The sequence below is a fragment of the Canis aureus genome, chromosome 11, assembly GCF_053574225.1.
Source record: "Canis aureus isolate CA01 chromosome 11, VMU_Caureus_v.1.0, whole genome shotgun sequence".
Lineage (NCBI taxonomy): Eukaryota > Metazoa > Chordata > Mammalia > Carnivora > Canidae > Canis > Canis aureus.
In genome coordinates this window covers 71,252,892-71,275,909 of record NC_135621.1, presented here as the reverse complement: position 1 = coordinate 71,275,909, position 23,018 = coordinate 71,252,892, and the positions used below count along the sequence as shown (strand labels likewise).

The 23,018-nt window shown below is 46.3% G+C and overlaps 2 protein-coding genes across 29 annotated transcripts in view; one reads left to right on the top strand and one right to left on the bottom strand.

Annotated features, from left to right (window-relative positions):
* Positions 1-7,603, bottom strand: part of LOC144324344 (uncharacterized) — a 52,140-nt gene extending 44,537 nt beyond the window's left edge. For 7 of the 16 annotated variants that reach the window (XM_077915727.1, XM_077915728.1, XM_077915729.1 and 4 more), the window contains exons 1-2: positions 6,298-6,967; positions 5,040-5,145 (exon numbers count right to left, since the gene is read on the bottom strand). In XM_077915727.1, the coding sequence (XP_077771853.1) occupies positions 5,102-5,145; positions 6,298-6,799 (546 nt within the window). In that variant the 5' untranslated portion in view covers positions 6,800-6,967 and the 3' untranslated portion in view covers positions 5,040-5,101. Of the gene's footprint in view, positions 1-2,687; positions 2,867-3,090; positions 3,289-5,039; positions 5,146-6,297; positions 6,968-7,427 lie in introns of those variants that run through there. The other 9 variants (XM_077915732.1, XM_077915733.1, XM_077915740.1 and 6 more) reach the window with 7 other exon arrangements.
* Positions 7,097-23,018, top strand: part of AAK1 (AP2 associated kinase 1) — a 156,071-nt gene continuing 140,149 nt past the window's right edge. For all 13 annotated transcript variants that reach the window (XR_013389885.1, XR_013389884.1, XM_077915722.1 and 10 more), the window contains exons 1-2: positions 7,097-7,235; positions 7,416-7,888. Coding sequence is in view for 11 of the 13 variants with exons in the window: in XM_077915722.1 (XP_077771848.1) it covers positions 7,726-7,888 (163 nt within the window). In the remaining 2 variants the exon portion in view is untranslated. The remainder of the gene's footprint in view (positions 7,236-7,415; positions 7,889-23,018) is intronic.

The window sequence follows — 23,018 nt, the reverse complement described above, 5'->3', positions numbered from 1 at the left end:
CAAAAACAGATACCCAATAGGTACACTAAAAGATGCTCTATGTTATTAATCATTAGGGAAATGCAAATCAAAACCACAATTAGGCATCACCTCACACCTATTAGAATGACTAGTAATCAAAAAGACAAGAAATGACAAATGTTGGTGAGGGTGTGGAGAAAAGGGAATTCTTGTGCACTGTTGGTGGAAATGTAAATTGGTGTAGACATTATGGAAAACAATATGATGGTTCTTCAAAAATATTAAAAATAGAACTACCATATGATCTAGCAATTTTACCTCTGGGTATTTATTTAAAGGTAACAAAACCACTAACTCAAACAGGTATCTTCATCCCCATGTTCATTGCAGCATTATTTACAATAGCCAAGATATGGAAATAACCTAAGTGTCCATCAGTGGATGAATGGATAAAGATATTGTGGTATATATATACATGATGGACAATTACTCAGCCACAGAAAAGAACGAGATCTTGCCATTTGTAACAACATGGATGGACCCAGAAGGCATCACGCTAAGTGGAATTAAACAAAGCCAAACACTATATGATCTCTTTTACATGTGGAATCTAAAAACATATATATATTAGTCTGTACAGAGAATAGACTGATAGATGCCAGAAGCAGGGTGTGATGGGTGGGAAAAATGGGTGAACTGGGTTTTTTTTTTATTTGTTTAAATTAATTGAATTAAAAAAGATGGAGAGCTGTTTATTGGACATAGTAGTATGGAGAACTGGTAGAAAAGGCAAGGATAGACAATTGCACTGACGTGCTTTGCTGGAAAGAGGTGGAAAAAATGGGGTAGTTGCTGGAAGAGAATGAAAATTCATGGTAAATTGATATTAAACGAACGACCTCAAAATAAACTGCAGGAGAAGGTGGATATGAGTGACCTACAACGTCTTAGGTGCCTTTCATATTGTTACAGAAGACTTAGTATCCTGTATATTTTCTTTATAAATCTTTTGGGATTTGCTGATCATCAAACATGGGCTTTCAGGTCTAGAAACTTTTGTTTTTGTTTTTTTGTTTTTTTAGGTCTAAAACCTTTTGTGATGAAGGAATTCTTCTAAAAGAACATTTCTGTGGTTAATTAGACTATTAGAACTCAATCTAATTAGGACCCTGATAAGCATGAAATATGTCTCAGTATTTTTTTCATTAAATTGTTTTCATTAAATTACTAATTCATTTGTTTGAAATATTTCTTGAGCACTCACTATGTATGTGTGTGTGAGTTGATTGCTAAGGACAGAAGGATGGGCGTGATGTAATCCCGAAGGGATAAACAGGTAAACCAATGACGATGCTATGAATTGATTTGGGCTATGATGGAGGTACATTCAAAGTTCTGCAGTAACAGTTAAGCAGCAGAACAGAAGGAGAAGCTGAGATATATAGGGCAGCTAAAAGGAGAAAGGGAGATTTAGACCTCCAGTAGGCTGTTGGACTGGATATGCTGAGAGGTCCTTGAAATTTTGAACTTCTTGGAAAAACAAACGGTCAATGCAAAAAAACAAAAAACAAAAAACATTCAATAGCAGTTATCTCTGAGTGATTTTTATTCTGAGTTGGTTGTTACTCTTCATGCTACTTTGAATGATTATGTAATTATTTTTCTAACCAGAAAACAAAAACATTAAGTGCTCTTGTTAAAGAAGGAAAATGGTTGTTATAATTTCCCTTCTGCTAAATAGTGGTTCTCAAACATGAATATGAATCAGAATCACCTGGATGGTTGACGAAAGCAGATTGCTGCCTTCGCCCCTACCTAAATACGTTCTGGCTGTTTTTACTATGTGCCTTTCTTAACATTTTTAGTTCTCTGTCATTTAGAACAGTTAATTTTACAGGATACTTTAAATTCCTTGAAAGTGAGGATTATATTTTATTCACTTTTAACTCTCTGCTTGCTTTTTAAGCACTAAGGAGCTGCTGAAAATAAATTTCTGCAAACTGTATCCCTGTGTACATTTTTAGTGTCGGAGAAAAATATAACAATGATAAATATGTCAATTATACTTCAGGAGAGCGGGCAAAAATATTTAAATTAAAAACATTTTTTAAAAATGTTAACCGAAAGTGGAGAAAAATATTATATGGTTCTTCCCCTTAAGCAATGCATTTGATTGGTTCCTTATTTTGTAATCAAAGTTAATGGTCTGAAGGGGGCCTGATAATCTGGATTTCTAATATATTCCATTGGACTAACAGCTGGCAATCTAGAATGGCTACATGGTGCAGGGGAGATGACAAGGGTTTTGATTCTGCCTCTGTCCTTTGCAGGCTCTGTGAGCAACACCTGACATATGTGAACACTTGGCCTGTTTCCGCATTGACAAAATTAAAAGTAACGCGCCCCTCGTACCTACCTATTGTGGAGGCTGAGTGATACGATTAAATATCCAACACGGTGCGGGCCTTGGTTAAGGTAGTTAAGTTTATGTTGGTCCCCTTCCTTTTCATTTCCTCTTAGGATGCACCACATCTTGCCATAACTGGGTTTACTGTGACAGGAGTTAGCCAACACCACAGAGCAAGTCATTTTCTCCTAACCTAACAAACCTTGCACATCCCTCTGCTACTGACAAACTCTTCACCGTTCATCTATAAAATTGGGGATAATAGTATAATAGTATCTACTTTAATAGATAAAAGTATCTACTTTGCAGAGATACATACCTGAGGATTAAAGATAATATGTTAAGTGCTTAATACAGGGCGCCTGGGTGGCATAGTCGGTTGGGTGGCAGGCTTCAGCGTGTGTCATGATCCCAAGGTCCTGGGATGGAGCCCCATATTGGGCTCCTTGCTCCCGCTCCCTCTCCCTGCTGCTTCTCCTCCTTGTGCTCTCTCATGCTCTGTCAAATAAATAAATGAAGTCTTTTTTTTTTTTAAAAAAGGTGCTTAATACTGTAACTGACATATGAAAAATACATAGTAAGTCATTTTCTTTTCCCCTTTTCTCTCCCACCCCCCGGGGAGGGGGGAACAGAGGGAGAAGGAGAAAGAGAATCTTAAGCAAGCTCCATGCCCAGCATAGAGCCTGATCTCACAACTCTGAGGTCATGACCTGAGCCAAAATCAAGAGTCATCTGCTTAACTGATGGAGCCACCCAGGCACCCTTCTCTTTGATTAGGTATTTATCCATAGCATCTCCTAGACTAAGTTCAAAAGCTTACCTAGTCCAGAATACTGCAAATCACTTTTTCTACCTCAAATCAGATGGCTCTCTTCTATGTCACATTTAATTGGAAGTCAGTTATTCGGCTTGCTCAAGTACTGGAAAGGACACACACGACATAAACTACTGTATTGAATGCTCAAGGAGACAAGTAGAAGACTATGCCCTGACTTTGAGTACTTGAGGTGACAATATACACAAAAAGTTGAATAGGAACGCAACAAAGGGTGGGACAAATTACACAGACAGTAACTGTGGTAGGAGCTTTGGGATGCTAGTGGCTGGTCTGTGATTATTTCGCACTCAGGAACAAGAAAATTATTAAGAGTTGTAAGAGAGCACTGGTTTTATGGCTGAGAAAATAGGTCCAGAGATCTAAGTGATCTAGGGGAGAGCTATAGAGTGGCAGAGACTTCTTGTCCCCTGGTCCCTTGCTGCTTGCAGATACATTTCTATTTTCAAGTATTTTAGTCAGTCTATATTTGTTTTTTCTAAGGAGGCAGTGCAGCGTAGCTAGTTAAACACTGGGCTCTAAAGCCAAAAAAAAAAAAAATCTGTTTGAGCCCTGGCTTTGCCAGGTCACCATCCGTGTGACTTTGGGCAACTCATTTTTCTCTATGCTTCAGTTCTTCCATCTAAAAAATGAGTACAGTAATATTACCTTATTTCACAGGGTTGTTAGGAGGATCAAATAATTTATTATATGTAAATAATTAAAAACTGGAGTTTTGTCATTACAATTGTCATTTGTCTCTGACAGAGACTTTTTCACATTTTTTGTTTTTTCTTTCTTTTGCTTCTTTTTAAAAAAACCTCCTTAAAGCATGCAGGTGAATGCTCATTAGCTACCTTAATCCTATTAGATAAAAACAAGTTTTTGTTCCTCACGAAGGAGAGCTGGGATTTGCATTAAGTCTGGCCTAGTCTGGTAACAGGAATGTCTAGGATAGTAAAAACGGAGATAGCAACAGATTCTAGGACCCAATAGAACTTCTTCAAAAAAGCCAACCAAGATCAATAGACATTGAGAAAGATGGAGTCAATGAACCTAATTCCAAATAAGCTTTCCCATCTATTTTAAGGTCTATTCCAAACTTCCTAAAGACAAAATCTAGCCTTTTAAGGAAAGCGCAGAGAACATGCCTCCGTGGGCTTCCTTTGAGGGAATGTTTTAGCAGGTGCTGCATTCTACCCTGGAGGTGGCTGCATGAATTTGTGAGCTGAGGTGACAACATTGACTCCCTCTGGAAGAAAAAAATGCTGTCTCTACACGGGAAGCTTAACTACAAAGGCACTACTTGAAAAGGAGGAGGAGGAGGAGGAAGAGGAGGAGGAGGAGAAGAAGAAAAAGAGGAAGGAGAGGCACCAGTCACGGCTCAATTCAGTATTCAGAGTCAAGAAAGCAAGAACCATTTTTTTCTTCTTCTTCCTGGAGTACTTCTCTTTCCTCCCCTCAAATGCCTGTTGAAAAAGTTCTGGGATGAATTACAAGCCAAGAGTGCTGTCACAGAATTAGGGAGAGCAGGGTTGGGGTGAGAAATAACCTATATTCAGGTAGTCAGAAAAATCATGGATTGTTGGGGGGAGCAGGGAGCAGGGATTTGGAACTACCTTCAGGATCACCCATCCGGAAATCTAGGGATGGGGGCACCTGGGGGCTCAGGGGTTGAGCATCTGCCTTGGGCTCAGGTCCTAATCTTGGGGTCCTGGGATCCAGTCTCCACATCCTGCTCCCTGCAGGGAGCCTGCTTCTCCCTCTGCCTGGCTCTGCCTCTCTCTCTGGGTCTCTCATGAATAAAAAAAAAAAAAAAAAAAAAAAGGAAATCTAAGGATGGAGAAGGGTACTAACCGGCCTTCCAAATCTTCTGCATTTGGTAGATGAAAATCACGTTGTCCACCCAGTGGACTTTGTCACTCAGGCGGTGTCAGGGTAAAATAAGCATCAAGGAGGAGATCTTGAAGTGAAAAAGAAACAACAGGTCAGCCTCGGGCTCCTGGGTGAGGGGATTTATGAAGGTCCGACCCAGCCAGAGCATCAGCAAAGATGGAAGAATCAAGCACCACCGGCGGCGGCGGCCCAGCCGGGAAGTTTGGGATCAGAGCCAACGATTTGGACCTACCGGCACCCCCGGGATCTGCTGGCTCCCCAGGACCTGCCAGCCCCCCAGACCTGCCGGTACCCCAGGACCTGCGGCTCCCCCAGACCTGCCAGCACCCCACGACCACCTGGCATCCTGGACCTGCCGGTATCCTAGACCTACTGGCACCCCCGGATCTGCTGGTACCCCAGGACCTGCTGACTCCCCCAGACCTGCCGGCACCCCCAAACCTGCTGGTACCCCAGGCCTGCTGGCTCCCAGGACCTACCGGCATCACTAGATCTGCCGGCACCCCTGGACCTCCCAGTACCCCAGGACCTGCCTGTACCCCAGGACCTGCCAGCTCCTCAGGACCTGTTGGTACTCCTGGACCTGCCGGTTCCCCAGGACCTGTCAGTACCCCCAGACCTCCCAGTACCCCAGGACCTGCCGGCACCCCTGGACCTGCCTGTACCCCAGGACCTGCCAGCTCCTCAGGACATGTCAGTACCCCTGGACCTGCTCATTCCCCAGGACCTGACTGTACCCCAGAACCTACCCGGTACCCGGACCTGCCAGGACCCCCGTACTTGCCCTGCACCCCTGGACCTGCCGGCCCCCCAGGACCTGCCAGCACCCCCAGATCTGCCTGTACCCCCGGACCTGCCTGCTCCCCCGGACTTGCCGGCTCCTCAGGACATGCCGGTTCCCCAGGACCTGCCCTGCACCCCGGACCTGCCGGCTCCCCCCAGATCTGCCGGCTCCCTAGGACCTGCCCTGCACCTCAGGACCTGCCTGCACCCCCGGACCTCCCCTACACCCCAGGACCTCCCGGCTCCCTGAACCTGCCCTGCACCCGGGACCTGCCGGTACCGCAGGATCTGCCGGCTCCCCAGGAGCTGCCCTGCACCCAGGACCTGCCCTGCATCCCCGGACCTGCCTGCATCCCCGGACCTGCCTGCACCCCAGGGCTTGCCTCGCACCCCAGGACCTGCCTTGCACCCCAGGACCTGCCCTGCACCCCCGTACCTGCGTGCACCCCAGGACCTGCCTGCCCTGCACACACCCCTTTAGTCGCCCGGAGTCCCGGAGCGAACACCGCCGGCTGCGCTTCTCCTCCGCGAGCGGGTCCCCGACAGCTCGGAGGCTGCGGGCCCGGGGGCTCGGCGGGTCGCGCGTGGCCTCGCCGCAGCCGCCCGCACGGCTCTCGCCCTGGCCCCCGCCGTCCACTCCGGGCCTGGCGCCGTCCGAGCCCCGCGGGGCCGCCGGGGGCTGAGCCGCCACGCCGCGTCCTCCAGGTGTCCGCCTCCATCCTCTCGGAAACAACAAGCCCCAGAATCCCTTGGGCGGGGAGGTCCCGCCGCGTAGGCGATGGCTCCCGAAGGGCGGAACACGCAGCGGCCTCCTCGGCCCCGGCAGCTCCTTGAGCGCATGTGTTTAAGCAGCCGAATCCCCGCTCGCGCAGCAGCCGCTGACACCGTCGGGCCTCGGAGGCCGCCGCGCCGCCTCGCTCGCCCCCGTCCAGGGGCATCCTGGGAGTTGTAGTCCAGCCGCGGCCTGGCGCCGAACTACGTGTCCCAGGGTGCCGCGCGGCCCGGGCCGTAAAAGTTCCCCTCCGACACGGCCCCCTCGCGGAGACGCCCCGCCGCCGCCCCCGCTGCGGGGTCTCCCTTCTCCCTCCTCGCGCGTCGCGGCAGAGCGGCGGCCGCGGGGCGGGGGGAGCGCCGGGGCCGGGGCCGCGCCGCCCCGACAGGCACTTCCGGCGGCGGGTCACTTCCTGGTTGGGCGGCCGGCGGGGCGGGAGGGCGGGCGCGGGGGAGGGGCGGCGGGCCGGGCTCGGCGGGGCGCTCGGGGATCAGCTGGCGGCGACCGCGGCCCCGGCTCTCGCTGCAGCGCGCGGGCGGGCCCGGCGGCCGGGGCGATGCTGCGGGGCCGGTAGCGGGGCGCCAGCCGCCGAGCCGTCGCAGGTGGGTGCCGCGGGGATGCTGCCGCGCGGGGCGGGGGGGGCAGTGCCCCGGGGTCGGCGCTGCGGGGGGGGGCGGGGGCCCGGGGCCCGGGGACGGCTCCTGCCCCGCGGGGACCCGCCGCCGGACCCGTGAGTGTGTCACCGACCCATCCGCGGTCGCCCTCTGCTTCTGTCATCACAGGCTTGAACTTACACGGATCGCTCCCCCGAGCAGGAGCAGGAGCAGGAGGAGCAGCAGGAGGAGGAGGAGGAGGAGGAGGAGGAGGAGGGCACCGCGGCGCGATTGACACGCATATGCCTGCAGGCATCCTCCCTCGGCCCCCACCCCCACGGCCGGGTTCGGGTGGCTCCTCTCCGAGCTGAAATCCGAGAAGAAATCCTTGCATCTCGCTTGTTGGCTTTTTTTTTTTTTTAAAAAAAAAAAAAAAGAAAAAAAGAAAAAGATCCAGAAACCCGTCGGTATTTTTGCTCCACTGCTTCCCATCCGCAAGATGAAGAAGTTTTTCGACTCCCGGCGAGAGCAGGGCGGCTCCGGCCTGGGCTCCGGCTCCAGCGGAGGCGGGGGCAGCACCTCGGGCCTGGGCAGCGGCTACATCGGGAGGGTCTTCGGCATCGGGCGGCAGCAGGTCACGGTGGACGAGGTGCTGGCGGAAGGTATGGCCCGACCCCTCCAGTGCGCCGGGAATCAGGATCTCGTGCTGATGCAGCAGGACTGCTTTCCAGTTGCCCGGTGTATGAATGGGCTTTGACCGGTTGACCCTCCTCCCTTTCTGCTCCCCCCCTCCACCTCCACCTCCCTTTCCTTGCTCAGTGAACCCTTGTCCTTGAGAAATTTAAAACTGAGATTTGGAAGTGACAGTGTTCACGGGGAGGGGAGGGGGTGGAAGGAGGTTGCTGGAAATTGTTTACCTGCAGGGAGGAGGGAGGAGGGGGGGGCTTGTATTATTATTATTAATTAAAAAAAAAAAAAGCTGGCAAGCCAGTGCTTGTCGGCTTCACAGAATTAGGAGGATCGGGTGAGAATCAGGTACGTGTGAAAGTGCAAAGGCATCCAGTGTCGGGGGCTGGGCTTGCCGTCCTCCTCAAACTTGAAATTGTGATGCGAGGGCCCAAGGGTGCAGACGGAGTAGCTTTAAGAAGAGAGAGGGGTTTCTCGTTCTGCCCAACTTTCCCTCTCCCTCCGGCAGGCAGGCAAGCGTTGGAGGAAGACAAGGGTTTTCAGAGAACGGGAATGTGTTTTTCTTAAGAGCCAAGGCTCACGCGCTCTCTCTCTCTCTCTCTCTCTCTCTCTCCTCTCTCGGTGGATTGGACTAGTTTTGTTTCCTGACCCCAACTGTAATCAGGTCCCCAGGATGTAGCCAAGATAACAGAAATTACACGAGATGGATGTGGTTATCTTGAAAACCAGTCTAACTAGGCCCCCTCTCCCTCCTGTTTTAGTTTTTTATTTTTATTTTTATTTTTTTAGCGAAAAGAATTACTGGAGAGTGGCACCTGATTTTTGTTGTTCCTCTGTCGGGGAAGATGTCATTTAGGTCTGCTGTGTAAATTCCCTCCAGGTGTGCTCATCTGTGTATCTATAGATGTATAAATATATGTATTTTACGTCCCCCCTACCCCAGGCTTTCTGGAGATCTTTGCGCGTATCTTTTGGTAACCTTAACCTCGACCTTCATAATTACGCCAGACTCCTACTTTTCACAGCCCGTTGCCTGCCTTGTGTGCTTTTATTTTTAATAAAAGTAGCAATTTCCTTGGCATGAGGCTATTCAAACTAATTGGATGGGGCTAACCTGCTTTAGGTTGTGTTGTTGGCTGAGAGGGGATGGAGGAAGGGGGAGGCCTCTGCTACTGCAACATGGTGGTCTGTGGGGGGACAATTTATTAGCTGGAGAAGGAGCCTTTTTGTGAGCTAAGGTCGAAGCAAAGGTCCTAACCTGGGCCTGGCAGATGCCTGTCACGGGTGAGTGTTGCAGGCTGGTGGGTTGGTGGAGGAGGAAGCTGTGTTTGGCTCTCAGCTTGTGCAAGTACTGGGTTCAACTTGGTCCCATTTTTCTGGGGTTAGGGTAGAAGCTTTTAGTTTAAAAACACTTAAAAAAAAAAAAAAGATCTGACAATTCATGTCCTTGTGAAATTGTTGCTCTTTCCCATTCTCAGTACTGCTCTAGCTGGACTTAATCCGGGGCCTGAGTCACCGTCCCTCTGGATCTTTCCCTGTGGGCTTTGGTGCAGGATGGGAGATGCTTCTGTGCCCGCTGCCAGATCCGCACCCTTGAGTCTGATCTGTGTCTTTCATCCCTGTGCCAAAGCCCTTAACTGCAGTGGGATGGAGAAATGGAGAAGAGTGTGAGAGAGAAATCAGGAGGAATGAGGGGGCACGGAGCTCTTTCCTTCTCTTTGAATGGCCTCTGCTGACTTTGTAGCCCAGGAGCATTTTGTTCAGCTAGGATATTGTCTCATTGAAGTTGGTGCTACCCTAAGCGGTGCCTGTTCTCCGAGTCTAAATGGTGGGGAAGAGAAAAGACAAAATTGGTCTTTGTCATCCAGGCTGTCCTCCTCTTCCCTGGAATTCATCCCTGAGAATTGCACATCATGCATTATGATATTTTTAAGTGGAATTTAGGGCTTGCAGCTCTGCATTCATATTCACCCAGCAAGCAGTTATGGAGTATTTATGATGTGCCAGGCACAGTGCTAGGTCCTGGGGTATGACATCAAACTAGATGCTGTAGTTTACGAACTACGTTGAAAGATGGAAAACAACCAGCTCGAATAGAGTGATCTGTGCAATCTTGGAGATGAGCTTAGGGTGCCGTGGCCCCCAGTGTTTAGAGAGCCAGGAATCGCTTTCTGCAGGTAGTGGCTGACCAAAGAGTGAGTAGGGGCTCCCCAGGTGTGGAGACCGCGTGGACCAAGACTCAGAGCAGCAGGAGAGAGTCTTGTGTAATACTGGGTCTGGTGATATTGCCCTCTCTATCTATGTTCATTGACTATAAGCAAGTTTGAATATGTGGCTCTAAGAAGTATATAACTCTGTAGGAGCCGGTATACAAAGTATTTACGTAGCACCTACTAAGTGAAAAGGTACTACTGAATTCTGAGAGGGGTATAGCGTGATGTCTGCCTTTAAGGAGCTACCAGTGACTTTGGGAAGACAAGGCAAATATTCACACGTACAGGGTAGCATGGTTACCAGCACTGTCTGTCGAGTCGGGCAGGTCTAGGTTCGGATTCTGGATCTGTTTTTTACCAGCTGTGAAACCTTGGATAAGACATTTCAAATCTCTATTGAATCTGTTTCCCTATGGCAGTGGTTCTCAGCCTGTGGAGTCCTGCATCAGTAGCATCATTACGGAAGCTTTTAGAAATGCAAATTAGGCCTCACCCCATAAGCCAGGAGTGTGGGGCTTTAACAGATTTCTGGAGAGGTTGTGATGCAAGCTAAAGATCAAGAGCCCCTACCCTGTGGAGTGGTTGTGAAGATCAAGTGAGGCAACGCGTGTGAATTCTTTAACGTTTTTCAGGTGTTCAGTGAGTAGTAGCCATTATTTGCCAGCAACGTTACATCCTATATATATAGTTCAGAGGTGTTGGGGGGTTGTGAGGGTTAGTTTGGCTCCAACAATCTGCAGCAATCCTTTTCCCCCTTGTAGGTGAAGAGAGTCAGATACTTTTCTGCAGAAGCCTCACTGGCTCCTTGAAGGGCTAACAGATAGATGTTTTGGGTAATCATGTTCCTTCCTGCACCCTCTTCTCTTCGAGTCCCCAGGTGCAGACCTAACCAGGATTGCCCAGCCAGGATTGCCCAACGATGGTGAGAGTTATGCATCGAGCGCCCAGGGCAGTGGCCAGGCAGTTTGGGGAGGGTGGGTTTTAAACACAGACTCTCTTAGCATCACAGGTGGGAACCTGTCACCCCTGTTTCTCTAATCTGGGTATCGGTGTGTGCCCTATAGTGAGGAATGCGAAAGCACCAAGGAAGAGGTGCTGGAGTAGGACAGGAGAAGGCGTCCACAGCATCGGCGCTGCTCGCCTGCCTTCACTAGCTAGTCCACCGGGGCTTGTCTGGGGGAAGTGAAGGCTCTGTCGTCGCATGAGTTCAAAGGGACGTGGCTATCTCTAGGCTGGGTGCAGAGGAGGAGATGCCCTGATGACTTCCTCATCATGTCTGAGGTAATGGGCATATGAGGTCAAGGGAAGATTTGGTTTAAGCTTCCAGAATGAGTTCAATGGAAAAATTGGAGCGATGCTCGGAGGAGGACTGAAGAGCTGTGCTTTTGTTAAACACCCTTAGCTATATGAGGCCTCACATCTAAGCTTTAAACAATAAATATTGAACACCTGCTGTGTGCAAGACCACATTGCAGAACCGCGTCAGTTCTCTGTAAGGTGGACCACGTGCCCCTTCAGAGCAGTTTCCTTACTTACACTGAGTAATCCAGGTTTAGAGTTAACGAGAACTACTGAGTGACTTTCTATAGCAGTAAACTGGCAATTTCTCCTACCAACACCACAAGGTAGTGAGGTTGAAACACCTAAAACAAACAAGGATACACGTATGTGTACGTATGTGTACACACACGTAGCGTATGATTATGTTGCGTTGGTATCGTTATGACGTATGCATGTATCCATTTAGTATTTGTTAGGCCTTCTTTGTGGCAGGCACTGTGTTCGAGTCCAGAGCTACTAAGATGAGTAGGATGTGGGCCTGGCTCTTAAGGAGCTCATTGACCAACAAATGACCCCAAGATCAGTGTCCAGCACTTAGCATGGCCCTTGGCATATAGTAGATGATAAAAAGATGTTATGGTTATGAGGTGGTAAGGAGGGAGGGCCTGAGGGCAAGGATTTCTGGATGAAGTGTGGTTTGAACAGGAATGAAAATTGCCCAGCAGATGATCCAGATGAGAGTTACCCGAGGCCTTCCCAGCAGAAAGAGTAGGATACGCAAGGGTAGGGTGGTAGAGCCGTTTGATGAGCTCAGGGATACCGAGTAGTCTGGTGTTATCGTTTAGGTTAGTCTAAGTTTCCCTTCCAGAATCAAGGAAAGAAGGACATGGAATAATAGAAGGAAATTCTTTCACATTTGTTCCTTGGCTGTTCCCTGGCCGCTGGCTTTCTTCCGTGGCCCTCGGTCTTGGTCCTTCGAGTAAGTATTGAATAGCTGCCACCCGGGGTGCCCCGGTCCTGTGCTAACTGCGGGGCTACGGAGGGGATAGTGTCTGGGGGAAGGGGAGCCGTCCTACAGGTTCAGTGAGAGGCGAGCGGCGTCAAGGAGAAGCAGGTGGGGAGTGGGATGACCCGTGTTACAGAAAGGAGTGGACGGGGCGGGGATGATGAGGATGTGTGACCCGAGCAGAAGGTATGTTGGAGAGAAAAGAAGGGGCGGTACCGTGATGGAGAACTTTAGTGCCAGGCGGGGAGGTTGGTTTTAAGCACCTGAGGTCTTCTCTGACGCAAACACTGATGTGATCCCTCCCACTTCAGCTGTCTTTGCCTGCTGGGAAGTCTGGTTTTTTAGTGGCAACTGCAGATTTTCAGGGGGTGGTTTGTGAATGGTGTCTTCTTCCTGGCTTCAGGCATGATGACGGTTATAGCTTTGCTAAATATAGCCAAATCTAGAATTCAGAAATGAAATCCAGAATAAGCATTTGCATGGTCAAAGCCTTTCCTTTGGTCTTTCTAACAAAGTCACACTCACTTAATGAGAGATGGTAACGAGCGACAGTTTCACGTGGGTTTTGAGTGGGAGGTTATGAGGGGAGGCGCACACTTGAACCTCAGTGGCTGAGACTGCACGTGGAGTACACAGGAGAAGCTCGGTCGCCGCTAGTCAGGTACACGTGAACTGTGACTGCACCGGCGCGGTCATTGCAGTGTCTGAAAGCTGACACGTCAGGAAGGGGCTCACACCAGCGGGTACCTTCGTTTTGTGCTTTGCAAAGGGTACGTGCTTTCTGAGCCTGCTTAGGGACGGTGACATCTGCATCCGAAAGAGCCAAACAGTGAGGCCCACGGAGATGGTCTTGTCTAGTGCAGTGGCATCTGGCCTGTGAAGTAGCCAGGAGGGGCCTTCGTCTGCTTTTCTGGAGCCAGCATTTCGGTGTGGGGGAAGGAGCGCCGCAGGTCTGCGCGGGGAGACCAGGGTTTGTTGGGCCATTCGATGCCGCGTCGGGGCGGTTACTGAGCGCTCCTACGTGCTGGACGTCAGCCAGCGACAAGGGAGACTCTGCCTTGAGGAGCTCACCCCGATAGAACTTCGGATACAGGAGTCCGTAGCTCCCGGTGTTGGAGGGGAGGGGCCGGGGAGGGAACGGCCGCGAGGCGGCGGTCAGTTCTGTGGGGTCAGGAGAAGTCAGGGAAAGCTAACGGGACGTGATGCTTGAGGTAGGTCTTCAAAAATAAGAACTTATTGCTGGATGGACAAGGTTGAGAGAACATTCTAGGCAGAGAGAATAACATGGCCAAAGACAAAAAGCAGGAACGTGTACTGCCTGCTGGGAGCTTTATGTTTGAAACCGCGTTATCTGTGGGTGCAGGGCTGTCCTGTCCCGTGGGGCAGCCATGGCCACGCACGGCTGTTTAAGTTTAAATCATCTAAATCGGGGGCGCCTGGGTGGCTCAGTTGGTTAAGCGGCTGCCTTCGGCTCAGGTCATGACCCCAGGACTTGGATCCCCGAGTCCTGGGATCAGGCCCCACTTCCACCTCCCTGCTAGGCGGGGAGCCTGCTCTTCCCTCGCCCCGTCACTCCCCCTACTTGTATGCTCGCTCGCTCTCACTCTCTTTCTCCGTCAAATAAATAAATAACCTCTTTAAATTATCTAAATTAAAATGCAACCTTAATTCTACGGGTGTACTAACCACTTTTCAGTTGCTTAATAGCCACGTGTGGCTTGTGCCTACAGTTCTGGACAGCGCAGATAGAAAACATTTCACCATCACAGAAAGTTCTATTAGACCATGTTGGTTTAGAGCAATGGTTTCTACACTTTTTGGGTGGAGTAGCACTATCAGTTAAACATTTTAGGCCTTTTCCTGTAGGTGTGCTTGTTTATTTATACATTACCTGCACGTCCTGCTATCGTTACTTAATACCCGCAGGCACAGTGCGCACCGACCTGAGGTTCATCATGTGTGATGGTAGACGCAAATCTGTATTTTAAGTTATCTGGGTAGGTTTTGGTGAGTTTCTTGTCATCTTAGATTGTAATTATTTCTGCATTGTAATGTGACTGATGAAAAGGACACCAGGAATAGAAAGTGAAGCACTATTTTTCTGTTGTTCATATACGCTTATGTTGTCTTTAATCCAAGGTATCTTTGCAAGAAGTTTTTGAAGCCCCTTGTTTGCTTTATGAGGGTTAATTCATTTAAAACAAATGTGATCAGTAAATCCACTTAACCGAGCACATGAACTGGAGTACATCTCAGTCCCCGTCAGCCCCTGCTAGGGAGCTTCCAGTCTTTCCTCATTATTCCATCAGATTCAGGTGAGACACGGGCCTGACATGGAACCTGGATGGGAGCGCTAGTGTTGGGCCATCTAATAAATGTTGATAAAGATAAAATCTCAGTTCTTAAGAGGGATATTAATATAAGCAGAGAGTTTCATATATGTACTTTTCTACCCCAGGGGATTGTTCTGTGTACCTCTGCTTGGAGACCACTGGTCTAGAGCAGTGGTTCTCAGCCAGGAACAGTTATCCCCCAGGTGACATTTAGTAAGGTCTGGAGACGCATTTGATTGTTACAAGGTGGGAGGTAGTGCTGGCATCTAGGGGGCAGAGGCCAGGGATTCCGCTAAACATCCTCCAGTGTACCCAGTAGCCTTCCCTTTCCACCGCAACACAGAATTATCCAGTCCAAAATGTCAGTAGTGCCAAGGTGGCACACTGTGACGTGTTGACCATTGTGAGGGAAGAGAGAGGAGTCAGGCATGGCGCAGAGCGTCTAATCTGATTTTAGGCAAATCACTTAATTTTTAAATTCGTTTTCTCAGCATCAGTAAGCCAATCTTTCTTAACCTGTTATGGCTAAACATCTTTATGTATCATTTTCCATATGAGATGGCTGCTTCAGAAATAAACCAGTGAACTAAAGGAGATCGAATGGTAAGTCTTTGTAGGCTCTGGCTGAGGGAGTTGTAGCTGTACACCACCCCTGGCTGACTGTGGATCATCAACGTTAGACAGTTCTCCCTGTATTCTCATCGCTCACATCTGGGCAACCCCAAAGTATTGTGAAGCATTTTCTCACCTGAGGGGCTTACAGGGAGGTTCAGTTGAGAAGGGTTATTAAAAATCAGAAAGTTGGGAGCAGCCGTTTGGCTCAGCGGTTTAGCGCCGCCTTCAGTCCAGGGTGCGATCCTGGAGACCTGGGGTCCAGTCCCATATCGGGCTTCCTGCATGGAGCCTGCTTCTCCCTCTGCTTGTGTCTCTGCCTCTCTCTCTGTGTGTGTGTGTCTCTCATGGATAAATAAATAAAATCTTAAAAAAAAAAAACACGTTGTGAGAGAAGATGCTGATAAGGCTCTGTACAGAGAAGAATTTTCAGGAGGAGTCTAGCACTTGCAGTTAGGGATATTGGGTTCAAGTTCTTTGACTTCTATTTACCAGTGTGGCCTCGGGGAAGTCATTTAGCCAACGTGAGCTAGTGGTTCCACATTTCTAACAAATGTCCTTCCTGCCTCTGTAGAGATGTCATGCTCACAAAAAGAGAGGGTGTAGGTATAATGTAGAGTGCAGAAGACACAGCCACGTCAGCGGGGAGTTGCAAGGTTTACTGAGCATCTTACGGTATTTTCAGCTCTAGGATGCTGTGGCATACAGAGAAATAATGGAAGATTTGCCTTCTGCCCTTCTTGTTGATATAATTTGAGCAATACACATGGAACAAAAGTACACACCACAGGGCGTGTGGTGTAGTCTTGAAATTCTGGAGGTGTTGAGGAGAGGGAGATCAGTGAGGACTGAAATGGTTAGGAAAGGTTTTGTGAAGGTGGATTGCTCTTAACTGAGTCTTCTCTGGAACCCCTCCTTCAAGTAACCTTGTTTTAGGGAACACGTCTAGTTCTGCACGTTTGCATATGTTATATTCTTAGTAAAGTTGAAGTAAGTATTGCAACATTTTTGGTTTCTCTTGAGGAACGAAATTGCCTACATAAATAAATCATATGTTCTGTGCGTACACCCAAAGTAAAAAAGCCTTTTCATTCCATGTGATTTCAAATCACTCAGCAGTCCTGGCCGCAGTATTTTGTGCCTCCCCCCTCCCCCCCGGTATCTTTAGTATTACTAGTCTGCTATTTTTATTTTTAGTGTATTATGTATACTTTAAACAATCTCAGTTCTTCTTTTGAGTTATGGAGAATTGTTAGGAAAGAGGAGTCCTTCATAATTATGAGTGAGACTTCCACGTTGGCAGAGGGCAAATTCCTCGAGTTGGAACAAAGTTGAAAGAGTGAAAATCTGGAGTTTTCATTTGGGGCCTGCTGTGAGTGAATCAACCTGAACTGGTCAGTTTTCTCCTTGGGCTCTGAGTTAACCTTGGCAGACAGTGGATGGCAATGCCAACTGAAGCTTTGTTATTCATGATTTCTGAAGAGCCGAGAGATAATTGGATGAAAGATTTTATGGCATTCCTGTATTATTATCATAGAAGGCCAAGCATAGCACTGATGTTAGATTATCATTTGTAATTATAATGATCTTAAATAATGATGCCTTTCATCTAGGACTTGAATCCTGGAGAAAGCAATATAATGCCATGTAATTTTGTTTGCTGCCTGTTTTTGAGGATGCTTACAGCTATTGTACTGGGACCTTTAGGGTGAGAGAGATTATTGTCCCTCTGGTACTGAGCATGAATTTGAGAACAAAATGGAGACTTTATTACCCTTTGGGAAGAAGAAAAAAGAAGACGACTCTGGCCTCATCAGTTTGGGCCCTTCGTGGAAGATTGGGGCTTGAGCAACATTTACAGAGGTGGCAAGTGTCCTGCTAGCTCCCTCCACTCCTCATTTCCCCTGGTGAGTGAATCTTGTTCGCTCGGGAAGGAGTATCTTACCGGTTTGTTAAATTTGTTTGATTTCCCCTTGCCTAGCCCTGTTCCTCAGACCTTTGTCCTCTACTGTTTTTAGAAGCCTGGGCATTTCGGTGCTGGGATTAGGCAGTGTTGGGAGGAATAATTCCGTCTGAACTTTGGGCTGTGAAACAACCTTGGTTTGGCCAGAAGGGGTAACTCAGTAATGATTGGGGGAAGCCTGCTATCCGTACTGTCTTTCCTCCCCTGGCCCTGGAATAATGGAAGCCCTGCAGTGTTCTCCTTAGGAGAAGACTTGTAAGGTTGGCCGATGTGCGGTGATTTAAAAGCATCGGAATTGGAGGTAGGCAACCCTTGGCCTGAATCCTGGACCTGTCCCTGTGATGTTGGGCAACAAAGATCCCGGCTTCTCATATGTAAAATGCAGCTAATACTGTGGGTGGTTGTAAGGATTAGATGAAATTATGCAAAGTGCTTAGCATAGTGCCTCGCATGTAGTTAGCAGTCTGTAAATGGTAACGCTTAGTATTCGAGTGCATGAATTTTGTTTTTCTCGGGCAGTATTTGTTTTGCTGTGTGTATAACCCATGAAGTTAGTTAGAGTCCTGGAGAGAGAGGTGTGTGTGTATTTATATATGTATCTCTATATAACTAATGTTAGTTTAATTTTATATATATATGTAACTGTCAATCTCAAAAGTAGAAATATGAGTAATAAGTATCTTAACTATGTGAAGGAACACAGACTATTTAAATGAATGCTATACTCTGAAGATAGATGGACAGATTTAGATAAGGTTAAGGAGATGAGAATCTCAGATAATTACTGTGGTTTGAGGTTTTTTTTTTTTTTTTTCCTGCTTGAAAGCCACCTGTGTGCTGGAAAATCTCCCTCACCTGTCATGTTGCTATTAGTATGAAGGGCCTCTCTGCCCCTGAGAAACATGTGATCCTCGCTGCCTATCCAGCTTCAGATTCTTGTGCTCTGACACAATCAGGCCTGTGCCCTCCTCATCTTCCCTTGTACCGTGGATTTAGTTCTTTCCAGTGCTCCCTTTATCTGGGATCCTCTCCCTTGCCCACCTACCTTCATCCCATCTAACCTGCATACTTAGAACAGTTGATCCATCTTTCCTTCCGTCGTGTAGTTGCTTGTCATTATTGCTGCCTTTGTTGCCCGGCCGTAATCTCAAGGTTTTGTTTTGCTATTTATCTATTTCATTTGTATCTACTTTCTAGTGTTAGATAATTCTTAAGAGGCAGGGTGTAAACCTTAGGTTTATTTTGTATCCAATTTAGGACTCTTATGTTTGAACAATGCAACTGTGGGTCCTGGAGAATAAATTAACTGAAGAATAATACAGTAAATCAATGCTAATTCAAATTTACTGGGTAGGCACTACAGACCAGACAAATGTGAGATACATAGACCTCCCTATGCCTATTCCAATAATATAATAGATCTGTTTGGGACCTTATTACAATGATAAGAGCTCTCAAATCTTGTAGGTTTTTGGTAAAGGTGAAAAATAATAAAATTCAAAGCAAAGTAGAACACCTTCTAGAAAGTCATGTAAATCTCTTTATTGATCAAATTCAATTATAGATACCTAATTCTTTCAATCTCAAAAGTAGAGATATAAAATATAAGTATCTTAACTATGTAAAGGAACCCTAAAATTATTTCAGTCTATATTGTAAAGATGGAGAAGATTAAGTGAAGTATCAAACCTCAGAAGTAACTGGAATTTGTCTTTAAGGGAGGCATGCATTAATTTTCTAGCTCATGGTAGATGTTGGCCTCGTTAAATTAGGATAGTGATTCTCAACTTATATTTAGGATTGTGAGCATGGGAACAAAGAACAGATAGGAAACAAATATATAATTTGGAAGGGCACAGACTAACCCCAGGTCCAGCTAGGAAAGGAAGGACCTCAAAGAAAATGAGGAGTGTTGATATACCTTCTTAAGAAGTATTTTGTAGCCTTAAGAGACGGGGGGAAGGGAGACAGGAGACTTTTATGTTTATCAAAGGGAATGTGATTTTGTTTTTAAAATATTTTATTTATTTATCTTGGAGAGAAAGAGAGAGAGAGAGAGACACACACAGCACATGAGGTAGGGTCCAAAGGAGAGGGAGAAAGAGAATCCCAAGCCTACAATGGCTCGATTGCAGGACCCTGAGATCATGACCTGAGCCGAAACGAAGAGTCAGGTGTTTAACTGACTGTGCTACCCAGGTGCCCCGAAAATACAGTTTTTAAAAGGTTCATGAGTATGGCACTAGCTGCTCAGTTATAAATTGAGTCTAGAGTGGTGATATCTAAAATTGATTGCTGATGTAGCTCTTAGAACATAGATAGGCCCTTACTTCCCCCTGTTCTTGCTATTTTCAGAGAGAAGCAGTGAAAAGGAGGATTTTTAGTAAATCTTGCCCAGTGTTTTGCCCTGTGAGTTCCATGACCTTGTTGCAAGATCAGCTCTGGAGCGCCTGGGTGGCTGGTTGAGTGTCTGCCTTCAGCCCAGGGCGTGATCCCGGGATCCAAGATCGAGTCCCACATCAGGCTCCCTGCACGGAGCCTGCTTCTCCTTCTGCCTATGTCTCTGCCTCTCTCTCTCTGTCTCTCATAAATAAATAAAAAATCTTTAAAAAAGAAAAAAAGAAAGATCAGATCTTGGTGGCTCCCTGACCAATGATGAGAATTCACTTGAAAAAAGTTACTTTGGAATAATGTAGACTGTCTCAGAAAATGTAGTACTTCTTTCTCTTTTAAAAACAGAGTTTTAGACTCTTAGTATGTTATGTTAATAATATAAAATGGCTCATTTAAGTGGCTCACCTAGCAGTTTTGAAGTATTTTAGGGTGATATGATAGGCTAACGTCTGAGTCTATATATTCAAGTTCTTGTTCGAGGTTTAGCTCGTAATGAACAAGGTGAGGGAAGTGGATCCTGTGTTCTCCTCAGTGATCTGGGACGCGTGACTTCCCTTCTGTGAGCGTGTTTTTTTCTTATATAAATATGGAGATCATTGGGGGTCCCAAAGATATCTTCTCCTGGAAGACATATTTAAGTTTGTGTAGTTTGTGTTGAGGCCATTTGAGAGGGACAGTGGCATGGAGTTGGTCAGATTGAAGTGTTAGACTTGTGTGGCTGTGACTAAACAACATTCCTGAGATGGGTTGTTAACCTTGGCTGATGTATGAGCCATACTGGGAAGTGTCATTCTTAGGGGAGGCAAAAGATTGCATTCCTTTTCTGTTTACCTGCTTCCATATCCCTATTTTATTTTAAAAAGATTTTATTTATTTATTCATCAGAGACAGAGAGAGAGAGAGGCAGAGACACAAGCAGAGGGAGAAGCAGGCTCCCTGGGGGGAGTCCAATGCAGGACTCGATCACAGGGTCACAGGGTCACGGCCTGAGCCGAAGGCAGATGCTAAACCTCTGAGCCACCAAGGTGTCCCTCTGTATCTCTCCTTTAAACTAGAAAAATCTGTGTTCAGAATTCGATGTTGGAGGAGAGAGGAAGCTAGGATGAAGCTTGGGCTTCTGGCGTGACTAGGTTGGTAATGGTGTCAACAAAATGAAGAAGGAAAAGTGTATGAGGGAAAGAGAATGACTTTAGTTTGGGATTCCTTAGCAGGAAGCACCAACGAAAATCCAAGTGTGAATATGGTTTAGGACATTGGGGAATAGGACTGGCCTGCATTTTAGAGAAAAGTTTGGTGAGAGTTGTCCCATAACCATATGATATTAATGAAAAGTGAAATGGAATGAGCCCTCAGAAGGAGACTGGGAGAGAGAAGGGGGCTATGGATACGTGGAGGAAGAGGTGCACACCAAACTCCCGCACTCTGACCTGCAAACCCCTGTGTGCTCCTTATCTTTATCTCTTTTGAGCATTTAACATTGTTTCCTCTTTGGTATCTTAGGCTTGGTTGGTCCTTTTGCCTGGAATGTTTGTTCTTTTTTTTTTTTTTTTTTTTTTAAGATAGGAAGAAATGAAGGGCGGAGGGGAAAAAAGAAAAGATAAGAAACACAAAAGGAAGGAATGAAATAAGGAAAGTGAAAGAGGGAAGGAGGGAAGGTAGATACACAGAAAAATATATTAAAATCTATTTTTAAAACTAAGTAATTTTTTATTGAAGTATAATTAACATACAGTGTTATATTATTATTTTATAAATTTATTTTTTTATTGGTGTTCAATTTGCCAACATATAGAATAACACCCATCATCCCATCAAGTGCCCCCCAGGGCCCGTCACCCAGTCACCCCCACCCCATACAGTGTTATATTAGTTTCAGGTGTACAACATAGTGATTCAGCAATTCTGTACGTTACACAGTGCTCATCACTAAGCGTAGGCACCATCTGTCACCCAACGACATTATGACGATATTATTGACTATATTTCCTATGCTGTACTTCTCATCTTTGTGATTTATTTATTTTATGACTAGAGGTTTGTGCCTTTTGATCTTCTTTATTTTACCCCCTGCCCCACCTCCCTTCTGGCAGCCACCAGCTTGCACTCTGTATTTAAGAATCTGTTTTTTTGTTTGTTTCTTTGTTCATTTGTTTTGTTTTTTTAGATTCCCCAGATAAGTGAAATCATGTGGCATTTGACTTTGTCTGACTTATTTAACTTAGCATAATACCCTCTAGGTCCATCCACATTGTTGCAAATGGCAAGATCTCATTTTTTTCTACAGAGTAATATTACATTTTATACATATATTACATCTTCTTTATCCGTTCTATGTGTTGATGGACACTTGTGTTGTTTCCATATCTTTGCTATTGTAAATGTTGCAGTAAACATAGGGAGGCATGTATCTTTTTGAATTAGTATTTTTGTTTTCTTTTAATAAGTACCCAGTAGTGGAATTACTTGATCATACGGTATTTCTTTTTTCAATTTTTTTGAGGAATCTCTGTTCTGTTTTCCACAGTGGCTGCATCAACTTATATTCCTACCAGTAGTCAACAAAGGTATCTTTTATTCCGTATCCTCACCAGCATTTGTTCTTTCTTGTTTTTTTGATCCTAGCCATTCTGACAGGTAGAAGGTGATATCTCATTATGGTTCTGATTTGCATTTTCCTGATGATTAGTGATGTTGAGCATCTTTTTTTTTTTTTTTTTTTTTTTAAGCATCCTTTCATGTATTTCTGGCCATCTGTATTTCGTCTATGGAAAAATGTCTTTTCCAGTCCTCTGCCCATTTTTCACTTGGATTATTGGGGGTTTTTTTTTGGTCTCGAGTTACATAAGATCTTTATATATGTTGGATATTAACTCTTTAGCAGTTATATAATTTGCAAATATCTTCTCTCATTTAGTATGTTGTCTCTTTGTTTTGTATAAAACAAAAGCTTTTTATTTTGGTGTAGTCCCTAATAGTTTATTTTTGCTTATGTTTCTTTTGCCTAAGGAGATCCATCTAGAAAAAATATTGCTGTAACTGACGTCAAAGAAATTACTGCCCGTGTTTTCTTCTAGGAGTTTTATGGTTTCAGATCTCATATTTAGGTCTTTAGTGCCTTTCTGGTCTTTCCATGGCTGACTACTCCTTCTTTTTTTTTTTTAATATTTTATTTATTTGTTTATTAGAGAGAGAGAGAGAGAAAGCACGTGTGTGCATACACGAGCTGGGGGGAGGGAGAGGGAGAAACAGACTGTCTGCTGAGCAGGGAGCCCGATACAAGGACCCTGGGATTCTGACCTGAGC